General features: G+C 33.4%; 1 protein-coding gene across 2 annotated transcripts in view; it reads right to left on the bottom strand.

Annotated features, from left to right (window-relative positions):
* The window catches only part of LOC134684254 (DNA topoisomerase 3-beta-1-like), a 45,206-nt gene extending 29,494 nt beyond the window's left edge, over positions 1 to 15,712 (bottom strand). Inside the window, exons 1-5 of one of the 2 annotated variants that reach the window (XM_063543515.1) lie at positions 15,346 to 15,712; positions 11,282 to 11,359; positions 10,304 to 10,417; positions 5,814 to 5,981; positions 1,567 to 1,701 (exon numbers count right to left, since the gene is read on the bottom strand). In XM_063543515.1, coding sequence (XP_063399585.1) covers positions 1,567 to 1,701; positions 5,814 to 5,981; positions 10,304 to 10,417; positions 11,282 to 11,359; positions 15,346 to 15,585 — 735 coding nt within the window. In that variant the 5' untranslated portion in view covers positions 15,586 to 15,712. Of the gene's footprint in view, positions 1 to 1,566; positions 1,702 to 5,813; positions 5,982 to 6,785; positions 6,807 to 10,303; positions 10,418 to 11,281; positions 11,360 to 15,345 lie in introns of those variants that run through there. The other variant, XM_063543516.1, reaches the window with a different exon arrangement.
* Between the last annotated feature and the right edge of the window lie 11,785 nt (positions 15,713 to 27,497).

Genomic DNA, 27,497 nt, shown 5'->3' with positions numbered 1-27,497 from the left:
ATGGACCATGTTTTACAGTAGATTTAACATACAAATGGTCTCTTAGGTGACAAATCTGTTTAATATTGTTTTAATAAGGCCATCAGTTTTTTCATTAGAATTGTCATTACATTTTTCATGTCAGGACCTTTCAAACCTTACTATAAGGTATGGGGTTTTCTGTATGTTGAAGGCCTAACAATGAACTATAACTGCTTTTATCCTCCTTCCCTTTGCCTAAAGAACCCTGTGAAGTCACTCTGATAGTTTTCTTCTGTGGAATCAATATTTTTCATTGGATTCCAATTTTCATGGATTTTGAAGTTAGTCAGAAAACATGAATCTTATGTCCAAATGTACTAACAATTTTTGGTAGGAATTTCTGAAGACTTTGGCAATACCACAAAATCAAAATCAAATATCAACAAAAATGCAAGTTTTTCTTAATCCCTTAAAATTGGTGCACACAAAAATAAAAGTATACACAGTATATCTTATGTAGAACATCAGCCAATAAATCATATGTTATTCAGGTATACTGTAACATTCCCAGATTTGAGTTTTTATCCCCTGAGCTGGAGGCTAAGGGGATATAAGCCCTAAGCCTGGAATGTCACAGTATATATACCCTGTCTGAAACCTGAATAACACATGTATTACGGATTACCCCATGTCTTAATGTTTTTTTTCCAGTGCAGGTATTCACATTCATGATGCAGCATATATATTCATTACAGTCATGTTTTATGTTTCTAAATATTTTGAGTACTCCATTTAATTGCACCTTTTTTATCTTGACAATTTTTTTTCTGTAAAGAGATAATAAAGTTTTTACATTTCATGTTGTGTTTGTATGTGTGTGTGGCTTTTTTTTTTTTTTTAAAACGAACACATATTGAAAAACCAAACCTGATATGTTCCCCATATGTGAAGGATTTTATAATTTGCTGTGAAAATGATGTTTTCGTGTATGTAATAATTTATCATAACACATTAAAAAGATTAAGTATTTGAAGTGCAAAATGTATGAATTTGTATTAAAAATGTATTATTGACGGATGTATGTCAGTATTTTCCCTGTGTGAGCCTCTGACATTCTTAAGTGTTTTGTATAGCTTTTGACTATGTCACATAATACCGTATAGCGGGTTATTTTCGCGGGTGTAAAATTTGGCGATTTTCATTGAATAAGGTATACGAAATATTTTGGCAGTTATTATTTTAGCGGATTCAACATTTTTAACATTACCTTTGCATGTACACTTTTAGATTGGCGGAATTTATTTTGGTGATTTTGTTCTATCCGCGAAAATAAGCGAAAATTTACACCCTGCGAAAATAACCCGCTATACGGTATCAGGTGTTATGATGATGTTTTTTAGGTTCCAGTTGGGGATAAAAATGTCATATATACCTCGACAGTTTCCTAATAAATACTGACACCTCTGTATTGTTATCCAATCACAAAACTCGACACATTTGTATTCCATAATATATGTTTGTTTTCAAATCATTTGAACTCTGATGTTCATATTTGAGTAATTGGTAATCATCCAACATCTTCTTACTTTCATCAATGAGACTAACCTGTAAGTTAATGACCCAGTAGGCCTCTGGTTTAAAAGATTGTATCTTATCATGTCTATCCACACAGAGTCCTAAGGTAGGTGTTTGGCAGGGTCCATAAGATATCAGGGTACTGTCTAAATCTCCATATTTACCCTACAAAAAGAATACTATAAATATCAGGGTACTGTTTAAATCTCCATATTTACCCTACAAAAAGAATACTAAAAATATCAGGGTACTGTCTAAATCTCCATATTTACCCTACAAAAAGAATACTATAAATATCAGGGTACTGTTTAAATCTCCATATTTACCCTACAAATAGAATACTATAGATATCAGGGTACTGTCTAAATCTCCATATTTACCCTACAAATAGAATACTATAGATATCAGGGTACTGACTAAATCTCCATATTTACCCTACAAATAGAATACTATAGATATCAGGGTACTGTCTAAATCTCAAAATTTACCCTACAAATAGAATACTATAGATATCAGGGTACTGTTTAAATCTCCATATTTACCCTACAAATAGAATACTATAGATATCAGGGTACTGTCTAAATCTCCATATTTACCCTACAAATAGAATACTATAGATATCAGGGTACTGTCTAAATCTCCTTATTTACCCTACAAATAGAATACTATAGATATCAGGATACAGTCTAAATCTCCATATTTACCCTACAAATAGAATACTATAGATATCAGGAAACTGTCTAAATCTCCATTTTTACCCTACAAATAGAATACTATAGATATCAGGGTACTGTTTTAATCTCCATATTTACCCTACAAATAGAATACTATAGATATCAGGGTACTGTCTAAATCTCGATATTTTCCCTACAAATAGAATACTATAGATATCAGGGTACTGTCTAAATCTCCATATTTACCCTACAAATAGAATACTATAGATATCAGGGTACTGTTTAAATCTCCATATTTACCCTACAAATAGAATACTATAGATATCAGGGTACTGTCTAAATCTCCATATTTACCCTACAAATAGAATACTATAGATATCAGGGTACTGTCTAAATCTCCATATTTACCCTACAAATAGAATACTATAGATATCAGGGTACTGTTTTAATCTCCATATTTACCCTTCAAATAGAATACTATAGATATCAGGGTACTGTCTAAATCTCCATATTTACCCTACAAATAGAATACTATAGATATCAGGGTACTGTTTTAATCTCCATATTTACCCTACAAATAGAATACTATAGATATATAAGTTAAAATGAAGAGGTGCAGTGTAACAATGGGTAATAGTCTACATTCATTTACATGTTTGTTGACTAATATATGGTTACCATTGGTGGCCTTCGGCTGTTGTTTGCTCTATGGTCAGGTTGTTGTCTCTGGCACATTCCCCATTTCCATTCTCAATTTTATAATATGTTGACTGCCTGTCGTTTTCTAGTGTAAAGAGTGGTTGTTTTTTGGTCTTTATAGTTGGCAATCCTGTTTGTTTAAGATATATTTGACACATATTGATAATAACTAATAACTTCATAAAATCTGCAATGGTACTCTCATTATGGATTATGGACAGTACAGTCAGCGATATAACTCTATAGGGTTATTACAGAAAATAACCTGCATGTATTATTACAGATACTTTCATGAGTTGTCTACTCTTTAAATCTCATTATGGATTAAACAGACAGTCAGGGATATAACTCTATAGGGTTATTACAGAAAATAACCTGAATGTGTTATTACAGATACTTTCATGAGATGTCTACTCTTTAGGCCACTTTTTTTTTATTAGTTGGTTTACGGGATTCTTCTTAAAAAAGGAAGGGTAGGAGGTCGAAATAAAAATAAAAATAATGAAAAAATGTTGGGTAGGAGGTCGAAAAATAAAAATTGGAATTAATACTGTTTTTTTTTAACCAAAAATGGAGAGAAACAAACAATGACATTACTCTATATAACAGTAATATAATCGCTGGAGTATATACACTCAAAAATGAGTCCACTCCTTGACGGGAAGATAGATAGATAGATATGATAGTATTATGCATTTTGTACTTAACATGTATGCAGATCGTTTCATAATTTGGTATTGATTCTTGCTGTTTCAATTTAAATTTAATGTGTTACAAGGAGTCCAATGTCAATGTAGATTGATGAAACCATGTCCCTGATAAAAGGGAAGTGTCTTTACCAATTGCATTTCTCTTTGTTCTGTGTATTTATTTATCAAATTTAGATCAGGGAGTGACAAAATTCCTCATAACAAAATACAATCTTATTGAGGAAATACCATATGCGCTCTGCATGTCATATACCTTCATATGTGGTACATGAAAACATGTCCTTCTTAGGCTTTTTATGCTATTTTACACTGCTATTAATAAAGTATAAGCTTATATCTCGAAGTGTTCTGGGATTGTCCCTTTTTATAAATGTTGAAGTGATTTTAATTGTCAGGCTTTCTATTACAGTAATACATGTTCTGATTTTGACATTGTGTTGGGATCTTGTCCACCATTTCCCATCTCTGTTCCATTAAATCTTAATGGGTACGGTGGGATGGTATTTAGGTATTTATATAATAAGGCCAATTAATCAGACACCCATCCCTGGCAGCAAGTTAAAAGATTCTTCCCTTAAGCTGGGAACAGTATATCTAACAGTTAATATATATGTTCCTGCCTTAAGTGACGTCTGGCAAGGCTATTTAAAACAAATCTTGGATGCCAGAAAGCCTTGCCAGACGTCATAATTATTTGTACCTCATATATGTAATGACAAATGCAGCTCAATCCTCAAGAAACTAAAACAACCCCTTTCGACGGGTTTCAGACTTTCTGATCAACACTTAAACCAAAGTTGACCCGCCGTCAACCTTACTGACAGTCTAAAACAGGGTTTCAAATTAGCGGTTGTTCGACCTTTTAAACCAAACTTCCCAAACCATCTCAAAAATAATTTTCATTTTTATTATTCATGACTGCGATGTTTATTTTGTTCAACCGTTAAGATTTACACCGAAAATCTCCAAGGCAACAATATTAAAATCGTATCTGGTCCACCATTTCAACTTCTGAAGCAAGGTTGTCGGCTCTCCGAACTTTCCCGAAGTCCTGCGTGTAACATTGATTGCCGAGTTGTTGCCTCCATTTTCAACTGGTTCCTTTTCACCGCATTAAATCATGATGAAACGTTCACTGAACAGGGAATCGCCTTTCAACTGGTTCCTTTTCACCACATTAGACCATCATGAAACGTTCACTGAACAGGGAACCGCACGGGATTTCCGAGGGTATTCCGACTGGAAGAAGAAAGACCGATCTTTTTTAATCATGTTTTTATTTTTATTTGTACTCCTTCAAACAGAAAAAGGTCGGCGGAATTAAAAAAAATCTCCAAAATCGTTTTTATTTTTATTTCAATATCGTGAAAAACAGGGTCGGCGGATCCGTAAACCAACTAATAAAAAAAAAGTGGCCTTAAATCTCATTATGGATTAAACAGACAGTCAGGGATATAACTCTATAGGGTTATTACAGAAAATAACCTGCATGTGTTATTACAGATACTTTCATGAGTTGTCTACTCTTTAAATCTCATTATGGATTATGGACAGTACAGTCAGCGATATAACTCTATAGGGTTATTACAGAAAATAACCTGCATGTGTTATTACGGATACTTTCATGAGATGTCTACTCTTTAAATCTCATTATGGATTAAACAGACAGTCAGGGATATAACTCTATAGGGTTATTACAGAAAATAACCTGAATGTGTTATTACAGATACTTTCATGAGATGTCTACTCTTTAAATCTCATTATGGATTAAACAGACAGTCAGGGATATAACTCTATAGGGTTATTACAGAAAATAACCTGCATGTGTTATTACAGATACTTTCATGAGTTGTCTACTCTTTAAATCTCATTATGGATTATGGACAGTACAGTCAGCGATATAACTCTATAGGGTTATTACAGAAAATAACCTGCATGTGTTATTACAGATACTTTCATGAGATGTCTACTCTTTAAATCTCATTATGGATTAAACAGACAGTCAGGGATATAACTCTATAGGGTTATTACAGAAAATAACCTGCATGTGTTATTACGGATACTTTCATGAGATGTCTACTCTTTAAATCTCATTATGGATTAAACAGATGGGAGAACAATACAATATCCTCACACAAAATATAACTATTGACTACATCATGCACATCATATTGGAACATTGTTTGTACTTTACCTGAAAGAATTTAGTTTGATATCTGGTAAAGGCACAACCAATTCTCAAATCTAGTTCCTGTCTGGCATCAACTGATAAAGCTTCATTTTTATTTGGTTCACCAAGTCGATTCATGGCACCTTTTATATCTTTGTCTGTAATAGCACTGAACTTTGCCCTGTAAACTGTCTGAAAATAAACAGATTGGTTTAAAAATTTTAAAATAATTCATTAAAAGTTCTAGTATACTATACTTCTTAAAAGAAAACAGACATTGGAGATATCTTGATATTTTAAACTAAGGATACAATTCCACTATGTAAATTTAAAACAACTAACTGCAGAATCATGAGAATACTATTCAACAAGGGAAAAAAGTTTTTCATTTCGTGCTATATGCATTTTCAGCTGATTCATAAATAGTTGATGCCTTGTTCTTTCCAATGTCAATATTGCAAACATCAATATATTATTGGAAAGTTGCCAATAATTAAGTTTCCTACAATACACTGCTGTTTGATAGTTACAACTGCAAAAGTAACTAAACTATTAACATATATATACAATAAGTACATTAAATAAACAATCACCCAGATATCTATACTGCATTACAAAGTCTCAATTTATTTCATCATGGTCATTGTTTTATGTAAGTACTACTTGAAGGCAAAACAATAACCTAGAAATTCATAAGAAAAGATACAAAGTTAGAACTGCATGTCTTAGAATTAGATACTGACCTTTCCAATTCCCTGGTTCATACTTCCTAGAATTAGATACTGACCTGTCCAATTCCCAAGTTCATACTTTGTAGAATTAGTCCCATTCCCCAGTTCATACTTTGTAGAATTAGATACTGACCTGTCCAATTCCCTGGTTCATACTTTGTAGAATTAGATACTGACCAGTCCAATTCCCCAATTCATACTTTGTAGAATTAGATACTGACCAGTCCAATTCCCTGGTTCATACTTTGTAAAATTAGATACTGACCTGTCCAATTCCCCGGTTCATACTTTGTAGAATTAGATACTGACCAGTCCAATACCCAGGTTCATACTTTGAAGAATTAGATACTGACCTGTCCGATTCCCCGGTTCATACTTGGTAGAATTAGATACTGACCAGTCCAATTTCCCAGTTCATACTTTGTAGAATTAGATACTGACCTGTCCAATTTCCCAGTTCATACTTTGTAGAATTAGATACTGACCAGTCCAATTTCCCAGTTCATACTTTGTAGAATTAGATACTGACCTGTCCAATTTCCCAGTTCATACTTTGTAGAATTAGATACTGACCAGTCCAATTTCCCAGTTCATACTTTGTAGAATTAGATACTGACCTGTCCAATTCCCCGGTTCATACTTTGTAGAATTAGATACTGACCAGTCCAATTCCCCGGTTCATACTTTGTAGAATTAGATACTGATCTGTCCAATTTCCCAGTTCATACTTTGTAGAATTAGATACTGACCAGTCCAATTTCCCAGTTCATACTTTGTAGAATTAGATACTGACCTGTTCAATTCCCCGGTTCATACTTTGTAGAATTAGATACTGACCAGTCCAATTCCCCGGTTCATACTTAGTAGAATTAGATACTGATCTGTCCAATTCCCCGGTTCATACTTTGTAGAATTAGATACTGACCTGTCCAATTCCCTGGTTCATACTTTGTAGAATTAGATACTGACCAGTCCAATTCCCCAATTCATACTTTGTAGAATTAGATACTGACCAGTCCAATTCCCTGGTTCATACTTTGTAAAATTAGATACTGACCTGTCCAATTCCCAGGTTCATACTTTGTAGAATTAGATACTGACCAGTCCAATACCCAGGTTCATACTTTGAAGAATTAGATACTGACCTGTCCGATTCCCCGGTTCATACTTGGTAGAATTAGATACTGACCAGTCCAATTTCCCAGTTCATACTTTGTAGAATTAGATACTGACCTGTCCAATTTCCCAGTTCATACTTTGTAGAATTAGATACTGACCAGTCCAATTTCCCAGTTCATACTTTGTAGAATTAGATACTGACCTGTCCAATTTCCCAGTTCATACTTTGTAGAATTAGATACTGACCAGTCCAATTTCCCAGTTCATACTTTGTAGAATTAGATACTGACCTGTCCAATTCCCCGGTTCATACTTTGTAGAATTAGATACTGACCAGTCCAATTCCCCGGTTCATACTTTGTAGAATTAGATACTGATCTGTCCAATTTCCCAGTTCATACTTTGTAGAATTAGATACTGACCAGTCCAATTTCCCAGTTCATACTTTGTAGAATTAGATACTGACCTGTTCAATTCCCCGGTTCATACTTTGTAGAATTAGATACTGACCAGTCCAATTCCCCGGTTCATACTTAGTAGAATTAGATACTGATCTGTCCAATTCCCCGGTTCATACTTTGTAGAATTAGATACTGACCTGTCCAATTCCCCGGTTCATACTTAGTAGAATTAGATACTGACCAGTCCAATTCCCTGGTTCATACTTTGTAGAATTAGATACTGATCTGTCCAATTCCCCGGTTCAAACTTTGTAGAATTAGATACTGACCAGTCCAATTTCCCAGTTCATACTTTGTAGAATTAGATACTGACCTGTCCAATTCCCCGGTTCATACTTTGTAGAATTAGATACTGACCAGTCCAATTCCCCAGTTCATACTTAGTAGAATTAGATACTGACCAGTCCAATTCCCCGGTTCATACTTTGTAGAATTAGATACTGATCTGTCCAATTTCCCAGTTCATACTTTGTAGAATTAGATACTGACCAGTCCAATTTCCCAGTTCATACTTTGTAGAATTAGATACTGACCTGTCCAATTCCCCGGTTCATACTTTGTAGAATTAGATACTGACCAGTCCAATTCCCCGGTTCATACTTAGTAGAATTAGATACTGATCTGTCCAATTCCCCGGTTCATACTTTGTAGAATTAGATACTGACCTGTCCAATTCCCCGGTTCATACTTAGTAGAATTAGATACTGACCAGTCCAATTCCCTGGTTCATACTTTGTAGAATTAGATACTGATCTGTCCAATTCCCCGGTTCATACTTAGTAGAATTAGATACTGACCAGTCCAATTCCCAAGTTCATATTTTGTAGAATAAGATACTGACCTGTCCAATTCCCCGGTTCAAACTTTGTAGAATTAGATACTGACCAGTCCAATTTCCCAGTTCATACTTAGTAGAATTAGATACTGATCTGTCCAATTCCCAAGTTCATATTTTGTAGAATAAGATACTGACCTGTCCAATTCCCCGGTTCAAACTTTGTAGAATTAGATACTGACCAGTCCAATTTCCCAGTTCATACTTAGTAGAATTGGATACTGATCTGTCCAATTCCCCGGTTCATACTTTGTAGAATTAGATACTGACCAGTCCAATTCCCCGGTTCATACTTAGTAGAATTAGATACTGATCTGTCCAATTCCCCGGTTCATACTTTGTAGAATTAGATACTGACCAGTCCCATTCCCCGGTTCATATTTTGTAGAATTAGATACTGATCTGTCCAATTCCCCGGTTCATACTTTGTAGAATTAGATACTGACCAGTCCAATTCCCTGGTTCATACTTTGTAGAATTAGAAACTGACCTGTCCAATTCCCTGGTTCATACTTTGTAGAATTAGATACTGACCAGTCCAATTCCCTGGTTCATATTTTGTAGAATTAGATACTGACCTGTCCAATTCCCCGGTTCATACTTTGTAGAATTAGATACTGACCAGTCCAATTCCCTGGTTCATATTTTGTAGAATTAGATACTGACCAGTCCAATTCCCCTGTTCATACTTAGTAGAATTAGATACTGATCTGTCCAATTCCCCGGTTCATACTTTGTAGAATTAGATACTGACCAGTCCAATTCCCCAGTTCATACTTTGTAGAATTAGATACTGACCAGTCCCATTCCCCAGTTCATACTTTGTAGAATTAGATACTGACCAGTCCAATTCCCTGGTTCATATTTTGTAGAATTAGATACTGACCAGTCCAATTCCCCTGTTCATACTTAGTAGAATTAGATACTGATCTGTCCAATTCCCCGGTTCATACTTTGTAGAATTAGATACTGACCAGTCCAACCTCAGTTCATACTTTGTAGAATTAGATACTGACCAGTCCAATTCCCCGGTTCATACTTTGTAGAATAAGATACTGACCAGTCCCATTCCCCAGTTCATACTTTGTAGAATTAGATACTGATCTGTCCAATTCCCCGATTCATACTTTGTAGAATTAGATACTGACTAGTCCAATTCCCTGGTTCATACTTTGTAGAATTAGATACTGACCTGTCCAATTCCTCGGTTCATACTTTGTAGAATTAGATACTGACCAGTCCAATTCCCTGGTTCATATTTTGTAGAATAAGATACTTACCTGTCCAATTCCCTGGTTCATATTTTGTAGAATTAGATACTGACCTGTCCAATTCCCTGGTTCATATTTTGTAGAATTAGATACTGACCTGTCCAATTCCCCGGTTCATACTTTGCTCTACACATTCCATAACTTCAAAACAAATGTTTTCTCCTTCCTTGTCACAATCTAACCATAACACTAGGAAATCTACGCCTCTGCCCTGTAAAGAAATAAAGTTCTTCCTTGTCACAATCTAACCATAACACTAGGAAATCTACACCTCTGCCCTGTAAAGAAATAAAGTTCTTCCTTGTCACAATCTAACCCTAACACTAGGAAATCTACACCTCTGCCCTGTAAAGAAATAAAGTTCTTCCTTGTCACAATCTAACCATAACACTAGGAAATCTACACCTCTGCCCTGTAAAGAAATAAAGTTCTTCCTTGTCACAATCTAACCGTAACACTAGGAAATCTACACCTCTGCCCTGTAAAGAAATAAAGTTCTTCCTTGTCACAATCTAACCGTAACACTAGAAAATCTACGCCTCTGCCATGTAAAGAATTTTAATCCTTATGGTGTCATCTTTACCTACATCTTTAGATAAAATGATACAATGTAATTTATTTATACAATGATTGCTTTACTTCTTTTAGATAGAAATGATACAATCACTTGCGCTCAGGATAAAATTTGAATATCACAGCCCGGGCCATGTGTAAATTTCCAACAATCTATGGCTTCCATGAATTATTTCTTAATTCATTTATTTTTGTGGGTACCAATTTTTTTGGATTGATATTTGATTTTGTTGTATCGCCAAATTCTTCATAAATTACAATAGAAAAAATTTCCAGGTAACCACGTAGCCATGAAAATTGGTATCCAATGTAAAATAATCAATACACAATAGTAAAATATCAGAGTGGTTGAACTTGGTTATATAGTCAAAGGGAAGGAGGATAAAAGATTGAATGTAATTTATTTCTACATTCAATTTGATTGCCTTACTGGTTACAAGTTACATTTCTACACTGATTGCCTTACTGGTTACAAGTTACATTTCTACACTGATATCCTTACCTCTTTTGATAGAAAAGTCGGCATTCTTAACTTTTCTGTTGCTTCTTTTTTGTGTGTTGGTCCAGTAAACAACTCACTCTGAAATATACATTAAACATTTAACATATTTAAAAGTTCATTTCCTGATAATGTAAAACCATCTAATGTTTGGGAATGATTATTTTGCCGAATTTCGCGTTGAAAAATTATGGGAATAAGATTCATATTCACGTTTACAGTAAGTCATTAAGTTAACTAGAAACAACCGTCACAATATGATAATATGATTTAAGATCTTTTATGTGTTGCAACATATCACAAATATTTATATTCGCATAATTTTATATTTTACTTCAATTACTTCAGCAATGGTTGCAGATGAAATGTCTGTCATGTGAAAAGGAAAGATTTTGGAATTGTTTTTGTTTTTATGCAAGTTTCTCCTTTAAAGGAGCACTAAATTCAAGTTTCTCCATTTCGGTGGTGGACCTATCATTCATCTATGAATTTTTATATAGGTCAACATTATTTTAGGAGTTCTCTGGACTTTTCAATAAAGTTTGAGAGAAGCTATACTGTGATAGTCAAGTTTGGTATATTTTTACCCTGTTATTGATTTCAAACTCCTGTGATCATGCATGTGAACAGAATCAGTAGATGTTTTTTCTTTCTATATATTATAGGGATGAAGTCCCCTATTACAGTAAAAAATTCAATAATATAAAATCAAGAGTGCACACACTGAAAAGTCTCGCCTTCTTTACTAAGCATTGATATCATGTTGATAGTCCTAAGTATCAAGCTTTATTACAACTGCCACATAAACTTAACATTAATCAAGATAGCTAAACAAAGACCAATGAACCATGAAAATGAGGTCAAGGTCAGATGAAATATGCCAGGCAGACATGTACAGCTAACAATGCTTCCATACAACAATTATAGTTGACCTATTACTTATAGTTTAAGAAAAATAGACCAAAACACAAAAACTTAACACTGATCAATGAGCCGTAAAAATGAGGTCAAGGTCAAATAAAACCTGCACCACTGACATAGAGATCATAAAAGATTTCTTTACACCAAATATAGTTGATCTATGGCTTATAGTATTAGATAAAGAGACCAAAACTCAAAAACTTAACTTTAACCATTGAACAATGAAAATGAGGTCAAGGTCAGATGACATCTGCCCGCTAGACATGTACACCTTACAACCATTCCATACAACAAATATAGTAGACCTATTGCATAAAGTATGAGAAAAACAGACCAAAACACAAAAACTGAACTATAATCACTGAATCATGAAAATGAGGTCACGGTCAGATGACACCTGCCAGTTGGACATGTACACCTTACAGTCCTTCCATACACCGAATATACTAGCCCTATTGCTTATAGTATCTGAGATATGGACTTGACCATCAAAACTTAACCTTGTTCACTGATCCATGAAATGAGGTCGAGGTCAAGTGAAAACTGTCTGACGGGCATGAGGACCTTGCAAAGTATGCACACACCAAATATAATTATCCTATTACTTATAAGAGAATATACAACATTACAAAAAATCTGAACTTTTTTTTCAAGTGGTCACTGAACCATGAAAATGAGGTCAAGGACATTGGACCTGTGACTGACGGAAACTTTGTAACATGAGGCATCTATATACAAAGTATGAAGCATCCAGGTCTTCCACCTTCTAAAATATAAAGCTTTTAAGAAGTTAGCTAACGCCGCTGCTGCTGTAGCTGCCGCCAGATTACTATCCCTATGTCGAGCTTTCTGCAACAAAAGTTGCAGACTTGACAAAAAAAAAACATGAAAATTTCCTGAATTTTTCAGCGTACTATAATGAACTTAAAATCATTCAAAATATTTTTTGGTCGCATTTTTGAATTTCGGGATCTGTGCAGAAATCTACTTCTGTTTAATTTCTGGTCTTGTTTGCCTGAGACTTTGAATAAATTGTAAATTTATCAGTCTAAGAAAGGAACTTAATACTAATTCATTTTTAAAAATTGTTTGTTATAAAAAAAAACCATTACCTGATGACACTCAGCGTTTCTTTGTTTACATTGAATATGACGACAAACTTGAATAACGTCACAACTAAAATCCCTAACAACAGAACCAAAATTGGAAACATTATGGTATTTCCATTTCTCTTTTTAACATTGTCATCAACATTTATCAACATTACAAAGAGCACATGAATTATTTAATCATGAAAATAAGAGAATTTTAATAGAGTTTTTATTATCTGATAATCATAAATAAATATGATTTCAGAAGGCAAACATTTGAAATTGTTTAATATTGTGTCCCGTCTTAATTGCATCCGGTGGGGCTATGGTCTTTTACCTGCATATCACCATGATCACTGCGATATAAAATTAAACTTTGTTATAACATGTACAAGTTTTGGCAATAACTCTTTATTATTGTTTGATTTGTAACTTTGTCAAGCATAATAATAATATTAATAATAAATTCTTTTTTTTACGAAGGTAACTCATTTAACATACAATTCATGCAATTGTTAATCTCACACAAGGCCTTCACACATTTAAATGAATAACTCATATAACAATCAATGCACATAGAACAATAATTTTTAAAATTTTAAACATATTTGTTTATAGTGGATTGGGAAACAAGTTTTTACAACTTATATTAATCCCTTTCCACTTTGCGGGTGCGAGTACTGCCTTGTAGCGGCATTAGCCTACTCTTTTTCGAAATCTACAAGGGTGTCTTTAACGTGCAAGAGATATGGCTCTCTCTTAACACGGGTCAGCCATTTATCGTCCCAATAATCAATGGATATGTACACAATGACAGGTGTAATTTTTTACTTGTCCACATAATTTGAAGCAACCCAGAAAAAAATAATATTTGTCTGAGTGCTAAAATGTATGAGTTGGGCGAGTAGGGCATAGGATTTCTACAACCCTGTTAGCTAAGCCTAAGGCTAAATCATGAAAGTTGGTTTAAAGCTCATTAAGGGTCTCACTAATAAGTGACAACAAGCGCCAAGAAGCGACAACAAGAATTATTTTAGCGACAATAAGCGACAAGAAGACTATTTAGCGACAAGAAAACATTTTTTTTTATTAGATATAAAGAAATTTGTATTTAATGTTTTTTTTTAAATATACGAGCAGATATATATGTCTAATTAAAATGTTTTATTATATAGATAGAAGAAATGAAACATTTGTGAGGAAAAAAGAGATTGTGATGTTTATATTAGTATATACTATTGGTAGATGAAGAAATTAAACATTTGTGAAGAAGAAAGAGATTGAGCTTCTTTTTTTTTATTTTTAAATATGAAGAATATGTATAAGATAATGTATGTATCTGTTTTCATCAAAGTCAAAGTATGAATAAACGAATGGTAAATAGTGAACACCTGTTGAAAACTCAAGATTGTCATCAATTTCCTTTCATCTTCAATCAGTATGCATAAACATGATAAATATCGTTTAATGACAATGAATGAGGCAATAAACAAATAAAAAGATGAAAACATTCACATTTCAATTTTCTTTTCCTCTTGTTTGATTTCAGTTCTTTGTATTTCACAATTTGTGTCAATATTTTCAGGACAATGATAATCAATGATGCACAAATAATTCATTTTGTGAGCTTAATATATATTGCACGAAAAGGGTTTTAAAAAACAAATTATAAGATGAATAATATGTTCTAAAACACAAGGAAAAGTAATCTCATAATACAATAATTAAACGTAATACTGGCTGTTATACATAATAGATGATAAAATATTATGTAAATAATGTTTCATTTTTTTCTATCAATTTTAACTTTCTTGTCGCTAATTTTCTTTTCTTTTGCATATTCTTTTAATATTTATTGCAATAATCAATTTTAATTAAAAAAAATAAGTTTTCTTGTCTCTAAATAGTTTCTTGTCACTTCATGTCGCTAAAATAATTCTTGTTGTCGCTTCTTGTCCCTAATTAGTGAGACCGCTCATTAGAGTGTCTATGTTTATACCTTGCCGACTCTAAATAAAGCTTATTTATAATGCATCTGAAACCTGAATAATTTACCGGGTCAACCTTATCCCAGCTATTGTACTTTCCAACAAAATCAAGACCATATACATGACCACAAACAGACGTCATTTTGAAGAACACATTTTCTCCCGTTGGAGGAAAAACCCCTCTGTATTCGTGGACAGAACACGCTCCATTTGAGCCTTTTCTACTGTTCATCTGCCCATTGGATAAAAGCTTAGCAATCGACTGGGCTAGAGACGGTTTCTCAGCAACCATCAGAACGGTCTTCATGTTGACGTTTTAAATATACTTCACTGGCACTAGAAAAAAACAAATATTCTTCATTTGTCAAGTGTCAAACTGATGGGCGCTGACATATTGAATTACAAAATAACGTGGCGAATCTCGTCTAGGACGACAGACCTAAAATAAAACTGACTTATCCGTGCAAGGATTATTCGCTCCGTGAAGATAAGATAAAGATGCCGTATAGGTTTTTTCCTGTTGGTTATTCTTAGAACATAACATTTTGAGGCATTAAATTTCATCTGCCATTTAGAATAATTAGATACCCTGTCAATCAATTTTTCCAGATATTTCTTTAGTTGGTTACAGCCATCTTTGCAGTCTATTGCTAGGTATACTAGGCTATTATCTGCAAAGAGACGCAACTTTGACTTGATGTCATCCCCAATATCATTGATGTACAAAAGAAACATAAATAGACCTAAAACTGTATCTTGGGGTACTGTACTCCTGATTTTACAAAGGCATTTGTAGATGTTTCGCCTTCAACTGCTACACACTGCTGTCGTTGTGTGAGCCAGGCCTTTATCCAATCTATTATTTTGCCATTTATTCCTTAGTGCTCTAGTTTCCGCAGAAGCCGTATGTGAGGCACTACATCAAATGCTTTGCTGAAATCTAATATAAGCATATCCACTTGCTCTTTTTTATCTAGATGTTTTGCGATATCTTCAATTGTTGTTACTAATTGAGATTCGCATGATCTTTTCTGTGTGAAGCCATGTTAGTAATCGACTAATATTTCATATTTTTCAAGATGTCGCATAATGTGTTTGAAAATGATGTGTTCCATGAGTTTGCATGTTACTGACGTCAATGAAACAGGTCTATAATTTACTGGCAAGCTTTGTCTCCCTTTTTAAAAAGTGCTGTGATGATAGCTGTAATCCATGGCCAATAGTTTGGGACAGCCCCTTCATTATATGTTTTCTTGAATAATATTGTTGTGTATATGGTGAGATACTTGTAGCACCTACCTTTAGGACTTTTTTCTGATTGTCATTACTAAGTAGCTTTCTTACTCCTTCTATCGATGGGTCTATATCAGGCGTTGGGTTGCCATTTAATTTTGGTTGACTTGATGTATTTCATCAGTAAAAACAGATACAAATTGAAGGTTAAGTGCTTCTGCTTTCCCTTTGCTGTCTTCCATTATTTTTCCATTTGAAATAAGTGATGTTACTCCTCAGAGGTAACTTTTATTTGATTTAACATCATTTTATTGCCAAAACTTTTTTCCAACATAAGGTTTTTTCTCTCACCCTCTTCGTCTACTTTCAATAGTTGTGATATGTAGTTTTGATGTGCTTCTTCTAATTTACTTTTTACTGTTTTTCTCAGGAAATTAAATTTTTCCCAGTGTTTTTCATTATTGTTACGTTTTGCCTTGATGTAAAACCTTTGTTTTTTTCTGATCATTGTTTTGATCTCTCGATTGATCCAAGGTACACTGCATCTGGTTGACAGTATTTTAGTTGGGATATTTGATATTATAGCCAGTGAGTGACAATATATCTTTAAAATCATTCCAGCATTCTTGTATGGTACTTGTATTTGCTTTTTTGTATAAAATATTCAGCTCTTTATATAGCTGTTTATTTATTCCGTTCATGTTGCCCTTTTTGTAAATATATACCTTCCGTGGTACTTGCAGTACTTTTCAGTGATGTTAGCTAGGGATCGAAACGGTATTTGGAAGACCATATCATTTACCTCAATTTAGTGCGGACTCTTTGAATTTTAAAGTGTCGAAATAGGATGAACGGATCATATAAACCCGAAGGAAAATATAATACAAGCCCAAACGAAAAATATGTAGTTAGAAACGTCAAGATTGTCAGTATTATAGAACTGGGTCACTGTATCTAATCTATAATACTAAAATTACGAGGTCCAATTTGTCAGCCGTCATCACGTAAAAACGACGAATCAAAGAATTCAACTTTATATATAACTAATATAGTACAAAGGTGTAGATTAAAAATTACACCACTTCAGGCCCTTTTGTTTTCCACGTAATTAATATTGCCAATAATTAAAAAGTTCCGGGTCGAGTCCGATACCGATACCAATAGTATATTCACCTGTTACCTATTACCTTATCTGTACGTTCCGCATCTGACAGGCGCACCAACAAACGGTGTATTCAGGATTAATATGCAATATACACGGGTCATAATCATGATTATAACAGGGTTGACACTACTAAATTGTCAAATTGTTACCTATTGTAGCATTTTAATAAGTAAGACTTTCTAAGATAACAATACGAATACTAAAAATCTGGACTAAAAATAAGGCGCATAGGTACAGTTTTCAATTTGTTAGCGGGCATGACGTAAAACAGCGAATCAAAGAATTCAACTTTATTTATAACTAATATAGGACAATGCTGTTGATTCAAAAATACTCCATTCCAGGACCTTTTGTTTTCCAAATTATTAAAATTACCAATAATTGATAAGTTCCAGTTCGACACGGGACCCGCGATATCACTCAAGTTGCCTTTGATTATTGTCTTTAAAACTGCAGTGAAGGCATCTTTGCTTCTTCAAGTCATTGAACTGTTGAACTCAGCTTGAATTATCTTCATACTCACACCTTGGTACATTTTTTGGACTTTTTCTGTTTTGTATCTTTAAATAGATATGCTAAAGAAAGGACCGAAATACCGTCCTCCATCTACAATTGATTGGAAACAGTGTCGTCAGGTCATTAAAGACGCTCTGTCTGCCTATTGTAAAAATTGGTGCAAACGTGAAAAATCCGATAAAAAATCTTTAGACAGTTATTTGAATAAAATTATGAATACTGTTGATATTCGAATATCTCATTTAGAAAACAATTCTGAAATTAATAATAGGAACCATGATATACCCATTTCTAGAATAAAAAACAAACTCAAGGTACTCGCAGAGCGGTTTGTGTTCGTACCGGCAGACAAGGCAGCAAATAATGTAGTGGTGGTGTGACGCATATACTACACGAAAGTTCTTCAAAACGAAATTATCAATTCCTCTACATTCAGGTCAGTGCGCACCACAGAGAGTCAAATCGTTAACAAGCATACCACTGCCACTGCCCAGCTTAAAGCATCTTCCGAACATTTGAAAGTCCCTACCATGTACTGGTTACCGAAATTACACAAAAAAACATTTAAATTCCGTTTCATCTCCGCTTCGAGTAAGTGTTCTACTACTAATCTATCAGTGCTTCTAACCACCTCCCTTACTACTATCAAAGAACTGGTTATTAACTTTTGTAATAAAGCTTATGAAAATAATGGTATTAATTATTTTTGGAGTGTTAAAAATTCTTTAGAGGTTTTAGATAAAATGCATGCTCTCAATGGTCCTTACAATTCTGTTGACAGTTATGTTTTTTCTACTCTGTACACTACACTTCCACACAATCTTATAAAGAAAAAGTTTTTGTATTTGATAAAATAGTCTTTCGAAAAATCTCATTGTAATTTCATTTGCTGTAACTCGTTTAAGGCCTTTTTCTGTAACGAAAAAGGAAAGTATGCTAGATACACTTACTGGAAATGTGAGGATATGATTGAAGCTTTAAACTTTCTGCTTGATAACATTTATGTACGTTTCGGCGATAAAGTGTATCGTCAGGTAGTAGGTATTCCTATGGGCACCAACTGTGCCCCTTTAATAGCAGATTTATTTCTATATTGCTATGAATCTCAGTTTATGACCAAACTCAGTAAAGACCCATCATTGTTACATTTGGTTGATACATTCAAAAATACCTACCGTTATCTGGATGATATTTTTTCGTTGAATAATCCAGAGTTCTCTAAATATACTTCAGAAATTTACCCAAACGAACTTACTTTAACTAAATCTAACATAAACAGCAGCAGTTGTCCTTTTCTAGATTTAGACATTTCAATTTCAAACGGGAAACTTCACACTAAAATTTACGACAAAAGAGACGATTTTTCATTTCCTATTGTTAATTTTCCTTTTTTAGACGTCGATGTGCCTTTGGCTCCATCATAAGGTGTTTATATATCGAAACTCGTTCGGTTTGCTCGTGTGTGTTCTAATGTCATAGATTTTAACGAACGTAATCAATGCATCACTGGTAAATTGTTGTGTCAGGGATTTCGATACCATAAATTACTTAAAACTTTTACTAAATTCTTTCATAGATACAAAGATTTGATTAGTAAATTTGGCTATACCTGTAGAAAGCTTATTAAAAATGGTATTTCTCATCCTAAATTTTATGGTAATATTGTACTTAAAGCGAGGAAATCACTATGTGATCCTTGTTAACTCATCGAACCTTTAAACAAACTTATAAGTAAGGGTTATCGAACCAATATTGTAATTAGATCTCTGAATATAGTTCACATTGGCACTAATATTGATTTTGTCATTAGCAAATTAAAACATAACTAAATTTCATTATCTTTTGAGGCGAGATGTATAGGGGACACAGCCACGTTTACTTTTATTTCTATAGAAGTCGCTCTTCACTATACTACTACCTGTCGATACATTTATTTTTGGCATTGCACAAGTCATGTCTTCTTTGACTATTAATGACGTTAAAATACTAAATCCCTGTGATGTGTTTTAGTCGATTTTAGTCTCTGATGCATGATTTTTTACTATTAATTGGTTTTGGCTTTTAACTAGCTGTCAGTAACTGCGAGTACTCTCAAATCGTATTTTCTTGTTAATTCGACCTGTTGATACTGTTTATAATGCTTTTTTGTCATTTTTAATTTATATGGATCTTTGCTGTATACCAGCTTTTATTATTTGTAATATCTTCAATTTTTCACTTATTCTTACAACATTTGTATAAACTTCAAGATTATAAAAAAACGTTTTTTTTCTAAAGTGAACATTGATTGGTTAAATATTTCTCAGTGTGTTTGAATTTGTTTGTTAGCCTTTTGGTCATGAATGTTTGTCTCTAATATTTAATTAACTGTGCATTTGTATTCAGATATCGCAGATCAAATTTATTCGTTCATTGTGTAATCATACGTTTTTTGATTGAGTTAAGTCTGCCAATTGATATTTTATCGTATGTTTTTATATGTTGTGATGTTATGCTATTGTTTCAGAAAAAGGGGGAAGGTTTGGGCCCATTAAAACGTTTAATCCCGCTGCAAATGTTTGCACCTGTCCTAAGACAGGAATCTGATGTACAGTAGTTGTCGTTTGTTTATGTAATATATACGTGTTTCTCGTTTCTCGTTTTGTTTATATAGATTAGACCGTTGGTTTTCCCGTTTGAATGGTTTTACACTAGTTATTTTGGGGCCCTTTATTGCTTGTTGTTCGGTGTGAGCCAAGGCTCCGTGTTGAAGGCCGTACTTTAACCTATAATGGTTTAATTTTTGAATTGTTGTTTGGATGGAGAGTTGTCTCATTGGCACTCACACCACATCTTCCTATATCTAGATGTGGTGTGAGTGCCAATGAGACAACTCCCCATCCATTTAAAGTATGGATTTAAAAAGAGGGACAAAAGATACCAAAGGGACAGTCAAACTCATAAATCGAAAATAAACCGACAACGCCATGGCTAAAAATGAAAAAGACAGACAGAAAAACTATAGTACACATGACACAACATAATGATGATCACAGAAGGAAGATGATAAGCCGAATATGGACAATAAAAACTGATTTGACAAATACGATTACAATCTATGCACATTTTTCTAGATGATTTATATTCTGTTTGATGTCACATAAATTATGTGTCGAATGCCGTACCCTGACATATAATGTTTTACTATTATAAATTGTTATTTGGATGGAAAGTTGTCTCATTGGCACTCATACCACATCTTCCTATATCTATTTATCCCTAAGTTTCCCAAAATATTTAAAAAATGACATTTTGAAATGATACAACTCTCCATCCAAATAACAATTTAAAAATTAAACCATTATAGGTTAAAGTACGGCCTTCAACACGGAGCCTTGGCTCACACCGAACAACAAGCTATAAAGGGCCCCAAAATTACTAGTGTAAAACCATTCAAACGGGAAAACCAACGGTCTAATCTATATAAACAAAACGAGAAACGAGAAACACGTAAATATTACATAAACAAACGACAACTACTGTACATCAGATTCCTGACTTAGGACAGGTGCAAACATTTGCAGCGGGATTAAACGTTTTAATGGGCCCAAACCTTCTCCCTTTTTCCGAAACAATAGCATAACATCACAACATATAAAAACATACGATAAAATATCAATTAGCAGACTTAACTCAATCAAAAAACGTATTATTACACAAAGAACGAATAAATTTGATCTGCGATATCTGAATACAAATGCACAGTTAATTAAATATTAGAGACAAACAGTCATGACCAAAAGGCTATCAAACAAATTCAAACACACTGAGAAATATTTAACCAATCAATGTTCACTTTAGAAAAAAACCGGTTTTTTATAATCTTGAAGTTTATACAAATGTTGTAAGAATAAGTGAAAAATTGAAGATATTACAAATAATCAAAGCTGGTATACAGCCAAGATCCATATAAATAAAAAATGACAAAAAAGCATTATAAACAGTATCAACTGGTCGAATTAACAAGAAAATACGATTTGAGAGTACTCGCAGTTACTGACAGCTAGTTAAAAGCCAAAACCAATTAATAGTAAAAAATCATGCATCAGAGACTAAAATCGACTAAAACACATCACAGGGATTTAGTATTTTAACGTCATTAATAGTCAGAGAAGACATGACTTGTGCAATGCCAAAAATAAATGTATCGACAGGTAGTAGTATAGTGAAGAGCGACTTCTATAGAAATAAAAGTTAACGTGGCTGTGTCCCCTATACATCTCGCCTCAAAAGATAATGAAATTTAGTTATGTTTTAATTTGCTAATGACAAAATCAATATTAGTGCCAATGTGAACTATATTCAGAGATCTAATTACAATATTGGTACGATAACCCTTACTTATAAGTTTGTTTAAAGGTTCGATGAGTTTACAAGGATCACATAGTGATTTCCTCGCTTTAAGTACAATATTACCATAAAATTTAGGATGAGAAATACCATTTTTAATAAGCTTTCTACAGGTATAGCCAAATTTACTAATCAAATCTTTGTATCTATGAAAGAATTTAGTAAAAGTTTTAAGTAATTTATGGTATCGAAATCCCTGACACAACAATTTACCAGTGATGCATTGATTACGTTCGTGTAGTTTTTCCAGTAAAAGTCAAATAACTGAATGTCGGATGTCCTTCTTATAAATGAAAAAAAAAAAATCCAACGCATTAGTCTTCTGTTGGCATTAAGCCATATCCCATTGTGTTCTATAAAAATAAGGAGATGTAGCATGACTGCCCGAACAAACATCTTTTCATTAATTCAACATGACGAAGATTTACACAATTGTATATAGGTCACAGTTGGGCCATCAGCATTGAGCAATCTAATTCCGTATAGCAAAATGAGTCCAAGAAGGAAAAACACCAACGGTTTGAATTATTTTGTAAAATAATTGTAGATACTAACCAACAACAGCTACTGGATTACAGGTGACTTGCTGGAGTGGACAAGAACGTGATTGCTTTAAATATTACTGTTTGCGCAAATCAAATAGACGTTAAAGAAATGTAAATGAATTCATATTTCTAAATGTAACTTAACACGTGATATAATTCTAAAATTCAAACAATATTTTAGTCGCAGCGTCAGTCAATCTTATGAAGTTTTCGAAAAACTAAGGATTTTCTTGTCCCAGGAATAGATTACCTTAGCCGTATTTGGCACAACTTTTTGGAATTTTTTATCCTCAATGCTCTTCAACTTTGTACTTGTTTGGCTTTATAACGTTTTTGATATGAGCGGCAGTGACGAAACGCGCGTCTGGCGTACTAAATTAGAATCCTGGTACTTTTGATAACTGTTATGTATGCCAATTATTCGAAAACATTTATATAGTCGTTGCCCGTCACAATCTCTTTCAATTGGTCTAAAATAATCTTAAATTGGTTAACCCCCCTAATTTCTTTTTGTCATTTTCACAATTTCATTTTTTAACCGTAACTTTAGATTTTCTAACATAAACCACTCTGGAGATTTTCTTAAACGATGCGCCAATATCTCCTCAACAACATCTGTAGTCGGTGCCCGTCAAAATCTCTATAAATTGGTCCAAAATTAACTGAAATTGGCCTACCCCTTAATCTCATTTTGTCAATTTCAGTTTTTTAATTGAAGAACCCGGGGTCAAAAGTCGGTAATAGGTAAAACTGTTTATTGTTCGTTAGGCCTCTGTAACTGTTCGCTAGATTAAAAAAAACGTGATTGTCTAAACTGGAATTTTTGTTTTTAGTTATACGTCCTAATTGTTCGCTGAATAGTTGTTCGCTAGCTTGAGTCAAGTTAACACAACAACACGTCCCGCTTACGTCAGAGAGTTTGACACAAATTCTTAGACTTTGCTAAATGTCGAACATTTTTACAACAAAGCACAACTTTTGTGTTATTAATTTGTTGATAATGTGGTCAGCTAGCGTCCCACAAAGCTTAACATTGTTTTAGGGGTCGCTTAAATACATGTCTTTATACTTTCGAATTTAACAGAAGAGATCGACAATTTTTGTCAAACGTTATCCGAATGGTACAAAATTCGGAAAGTTGTTACTGCAGAGCAGTCTTCCACTGTTAAAAATGTTTAACCACATGGTATTTTTAATAATGTGTTAGAGGAGATTATTAAGTCTTTAAGGGTCGTTAAAATATAAAGTTTGCAACGTTTTCAATTTGAGGTATGCAATTTATACGCTTTAATCGTTCTCGTTACCGGTATACAAAAATAGAAGTAAAGAAACATGTAAATGATTAAATATTTCAAAAAACGTACATGATATCACATCTCGAAACTTATTGCATAATATTATACAATTTTCTACAGAAAAGTAATATGATTAAAATCATTGTCATTACCTTTTATATCTTAATAAATTTTAAATAAAGTAAATCTAGTTTACACGAAAAATCTTTGAATAAAACTTGTAGCATTATCAAAATCTACTACAACTTTACATTTGTTGTGTTGATTAAAGATAATCGCAAAAAAAGGAAGTCAAGCTGAGTATGAAGACACTTGACGATAAAACTGTTTTAACATATGTACGATGTTTTATGCACAATTTTCAAGAGTAATTACATGCATATCAATTTATGCTAAATGTCCCATAAATGATGTTTATCCTTAATTTAATTTCCCTAAACATTTGTAAGAGACGTGTTGAACTTATGCAAACAACAAATAAATAGCATTTTGGCAGATATTCCCTCGTTGGAAGATTTATACAAAGAGAATTAATTATTTATCAGATAAGTTCTCAAAAATAGATAAAGGAAATGTTTGTTATAAATCAATATTTTTTTAAATTATCTCTTCGCATTGTTAGCCACAACAAAACACACCTTTTCCACTTTATTCATACGCTTCAATTCAAATTTAAACGAAGTAAATTGCCGCTAAAATAAGTTTAAATAAGGGGAGGGTTGAGATTTCATAAATATGTTTAACGCCGCGGCATTTTTGCGCCTGTCTGGCCTTTGTTAGTCTTGTATTATTTTTAATTTTAGTTTCTTGTGTACAATTTGGAGTTTAGTATGCATAGGGTTAGGGTTATTATGTATATATAAAAATATAGAATTTAGCGTTTTCTATGTTAACGTTTTTGTAGACGATGCCCTGCTGTACATTTTTGTTTTGTGTTTTGTCTAAGAGAACTTGGTTTGTTTATTGATATTGGACTTACATTTAGCTTACAGCAAAGGCGGTTACTCTTTTGTCAGTACATTGTGGCTAATATTGTTGCGCTATGTGTTAAGTGCAAAGTTTCAACTTCATGCATCCAGGCTTTCATATGTGTTTGAACAGTTAGTTTTTTTGTAGAGTTGTTACCTCCGTCACTGTTTTTGTAGGAATGGGTTTATGATTCGCAAACATGTCAAGGGAGTGATCACTAACAGTAATATTTAACGCAGTCATGTTCTTGTGCGCGCCAGCAACTAACCTGTAATCCAGCAGCTGTTGTTGGTTAGTATCTGTCATGTTTTGTTTGTCGTTCATTGTTTTAAAAGAAACCAATCCGTTGAGGTTTCTTTTCCTTCATTGACTCATCTTGCCATACGGAATTAGATTTACTCAATGCTGACGCCTAACACTGACCTACAATTGTGCAAGTCTTTGTCATTTGATCTTAATGAAAAGATGTCTCACGGGCAATCATGCTAAATCTACTTGTGTTTATAGAATAAATAATTATTTGTCGTCTAATGATTGGGGTTTTTGCTTTTTAGAATAAATGTCTACCATTGCTTGATTATTTTAACGTAAGAAAAAAATGTATGTAACAAATATGATCTTAAAAGTAAGATATCTTAGAAAGTCGATGCAACCTTTATCCCAAGTTGACCTCCTATAAAAGCTATTGCCTCTCAAAGATTATATTTTACCCATGTTTGCGTTTGTGTCCAAATGGATTTGCAAAATTCTTGTTTAGTTGTATCAGTGTTGTGCAAAAATGCCAGGTGAACTGTTGTGGCTTACTTGCGCCTCTAGTAAGCCCTCTTTAAGATTACATATACATTTTTGTTATATACTTTTTATACATTTACCCCCTAAATTTGTCAAGACATATGTTGAGATTGCATATGCTAATAATTCAATAATGTCTCAATGGCATAAATTCAACTGTTAGATTTCTAATAAAACGGAATACTGATTATGTATATGTAAATGAGAAATCAATATTTATCTCCATTCTGGATTTGCCACCATGAAGTACAACATTTTCACTTCATTGATGCCCTTTAATTTGATGTAAGATAAGTAAATTTCTACTTCCATAAGTTAAGATAAATTTTGCTAGTGCCCAAACAAGATCTTCGGCTCTCCAATTTTTCACAAAGTCCTGCATTTAACGATCTATTGCCGAGCTGACGAGCTTCGGTTCTTGCTTAGAAGGTGACAAATTTGAAGAAATCTGAAAATACATGACTTTAATTAATATCCTAAGTTAAGCTTATGTATCCATAATATAAAAAAGAAGATGTGGTATGATTGCCAATGAGACCACTGTCCACAAAAGACCAAATATACAGACATTAACAACTATAGGTCACCGTACGGCCTTTAACAATGAGCAAAGCCCACACCGCATAGTCAGTTATTAAAGGCCCTGATAAGACAATGTAAAACAATTCAAACTAGAAAACTAACTACCATGCATAGTTTTCCATTTAAATTGTAGGAAAAATTTTATAACTAATTATCGGATGTCATTCTTACACATTTCAGAACAACAACGTATTGGCTTTATGTGATCATTTAGCCATATGACACATTTGTTTCTATAAACAATAAGGAGATATAGCATGATTGTCCCGTGAAGCAACTTTGCAAAATTTCAAAATTACTTGTGCATAATTATAGATCACTGTTATGCCGTCAGAATATTGGACGAATATAATGATGTATGGCAATATGAGACAAGGTAGACACGGATCAAAACGGTTTGGTTTCTTTTAGAATAATGAACGAAACACACATATGATTGATACTAAACAACAACAGCTGCTAGATCATAAGTTTGTTCCTGGTGCAGACACGAATGTGACGGCGTTAAATATTACGGTAGGCGCAGAACCCCATTATTATGACTTGCAGCACTAATCCCATCCCTGAATAAGACAGTTGTGTAACAACTCTATTAAATAACATACTGTTCAAATTAAATGGAAAGACTGAACTCATGAAAATGCACTTAAATATAACAAACAGACACGAGCCACAATTACTGATTAAAGAGTAATCGCCCGGTTTACTGAAAATTATTTGAAGTCCAAAATCA

The sequence above is a fragment of the Mytilus trossulus genome, chromosome 9 (assembly GCF_036588685.1).
Source record: "Mytilus trossulus isolate FHL-02 chromosome 9, PNRI_Mtr1.1.1.hap1, whole genome shotgun sequence".
NCBI classification, from domain to species: domain Eukaryota; kingdom Metazoa; phylum Mollusca; class Bivalvia; order Mytilida; family Mytilidae; genus Mytilus; species Mytilus trossulus.
Note: the sequence above shows the minus strand (reverse complement) of the source record. Positions and strands in the feature narration are given on the sequence as shown.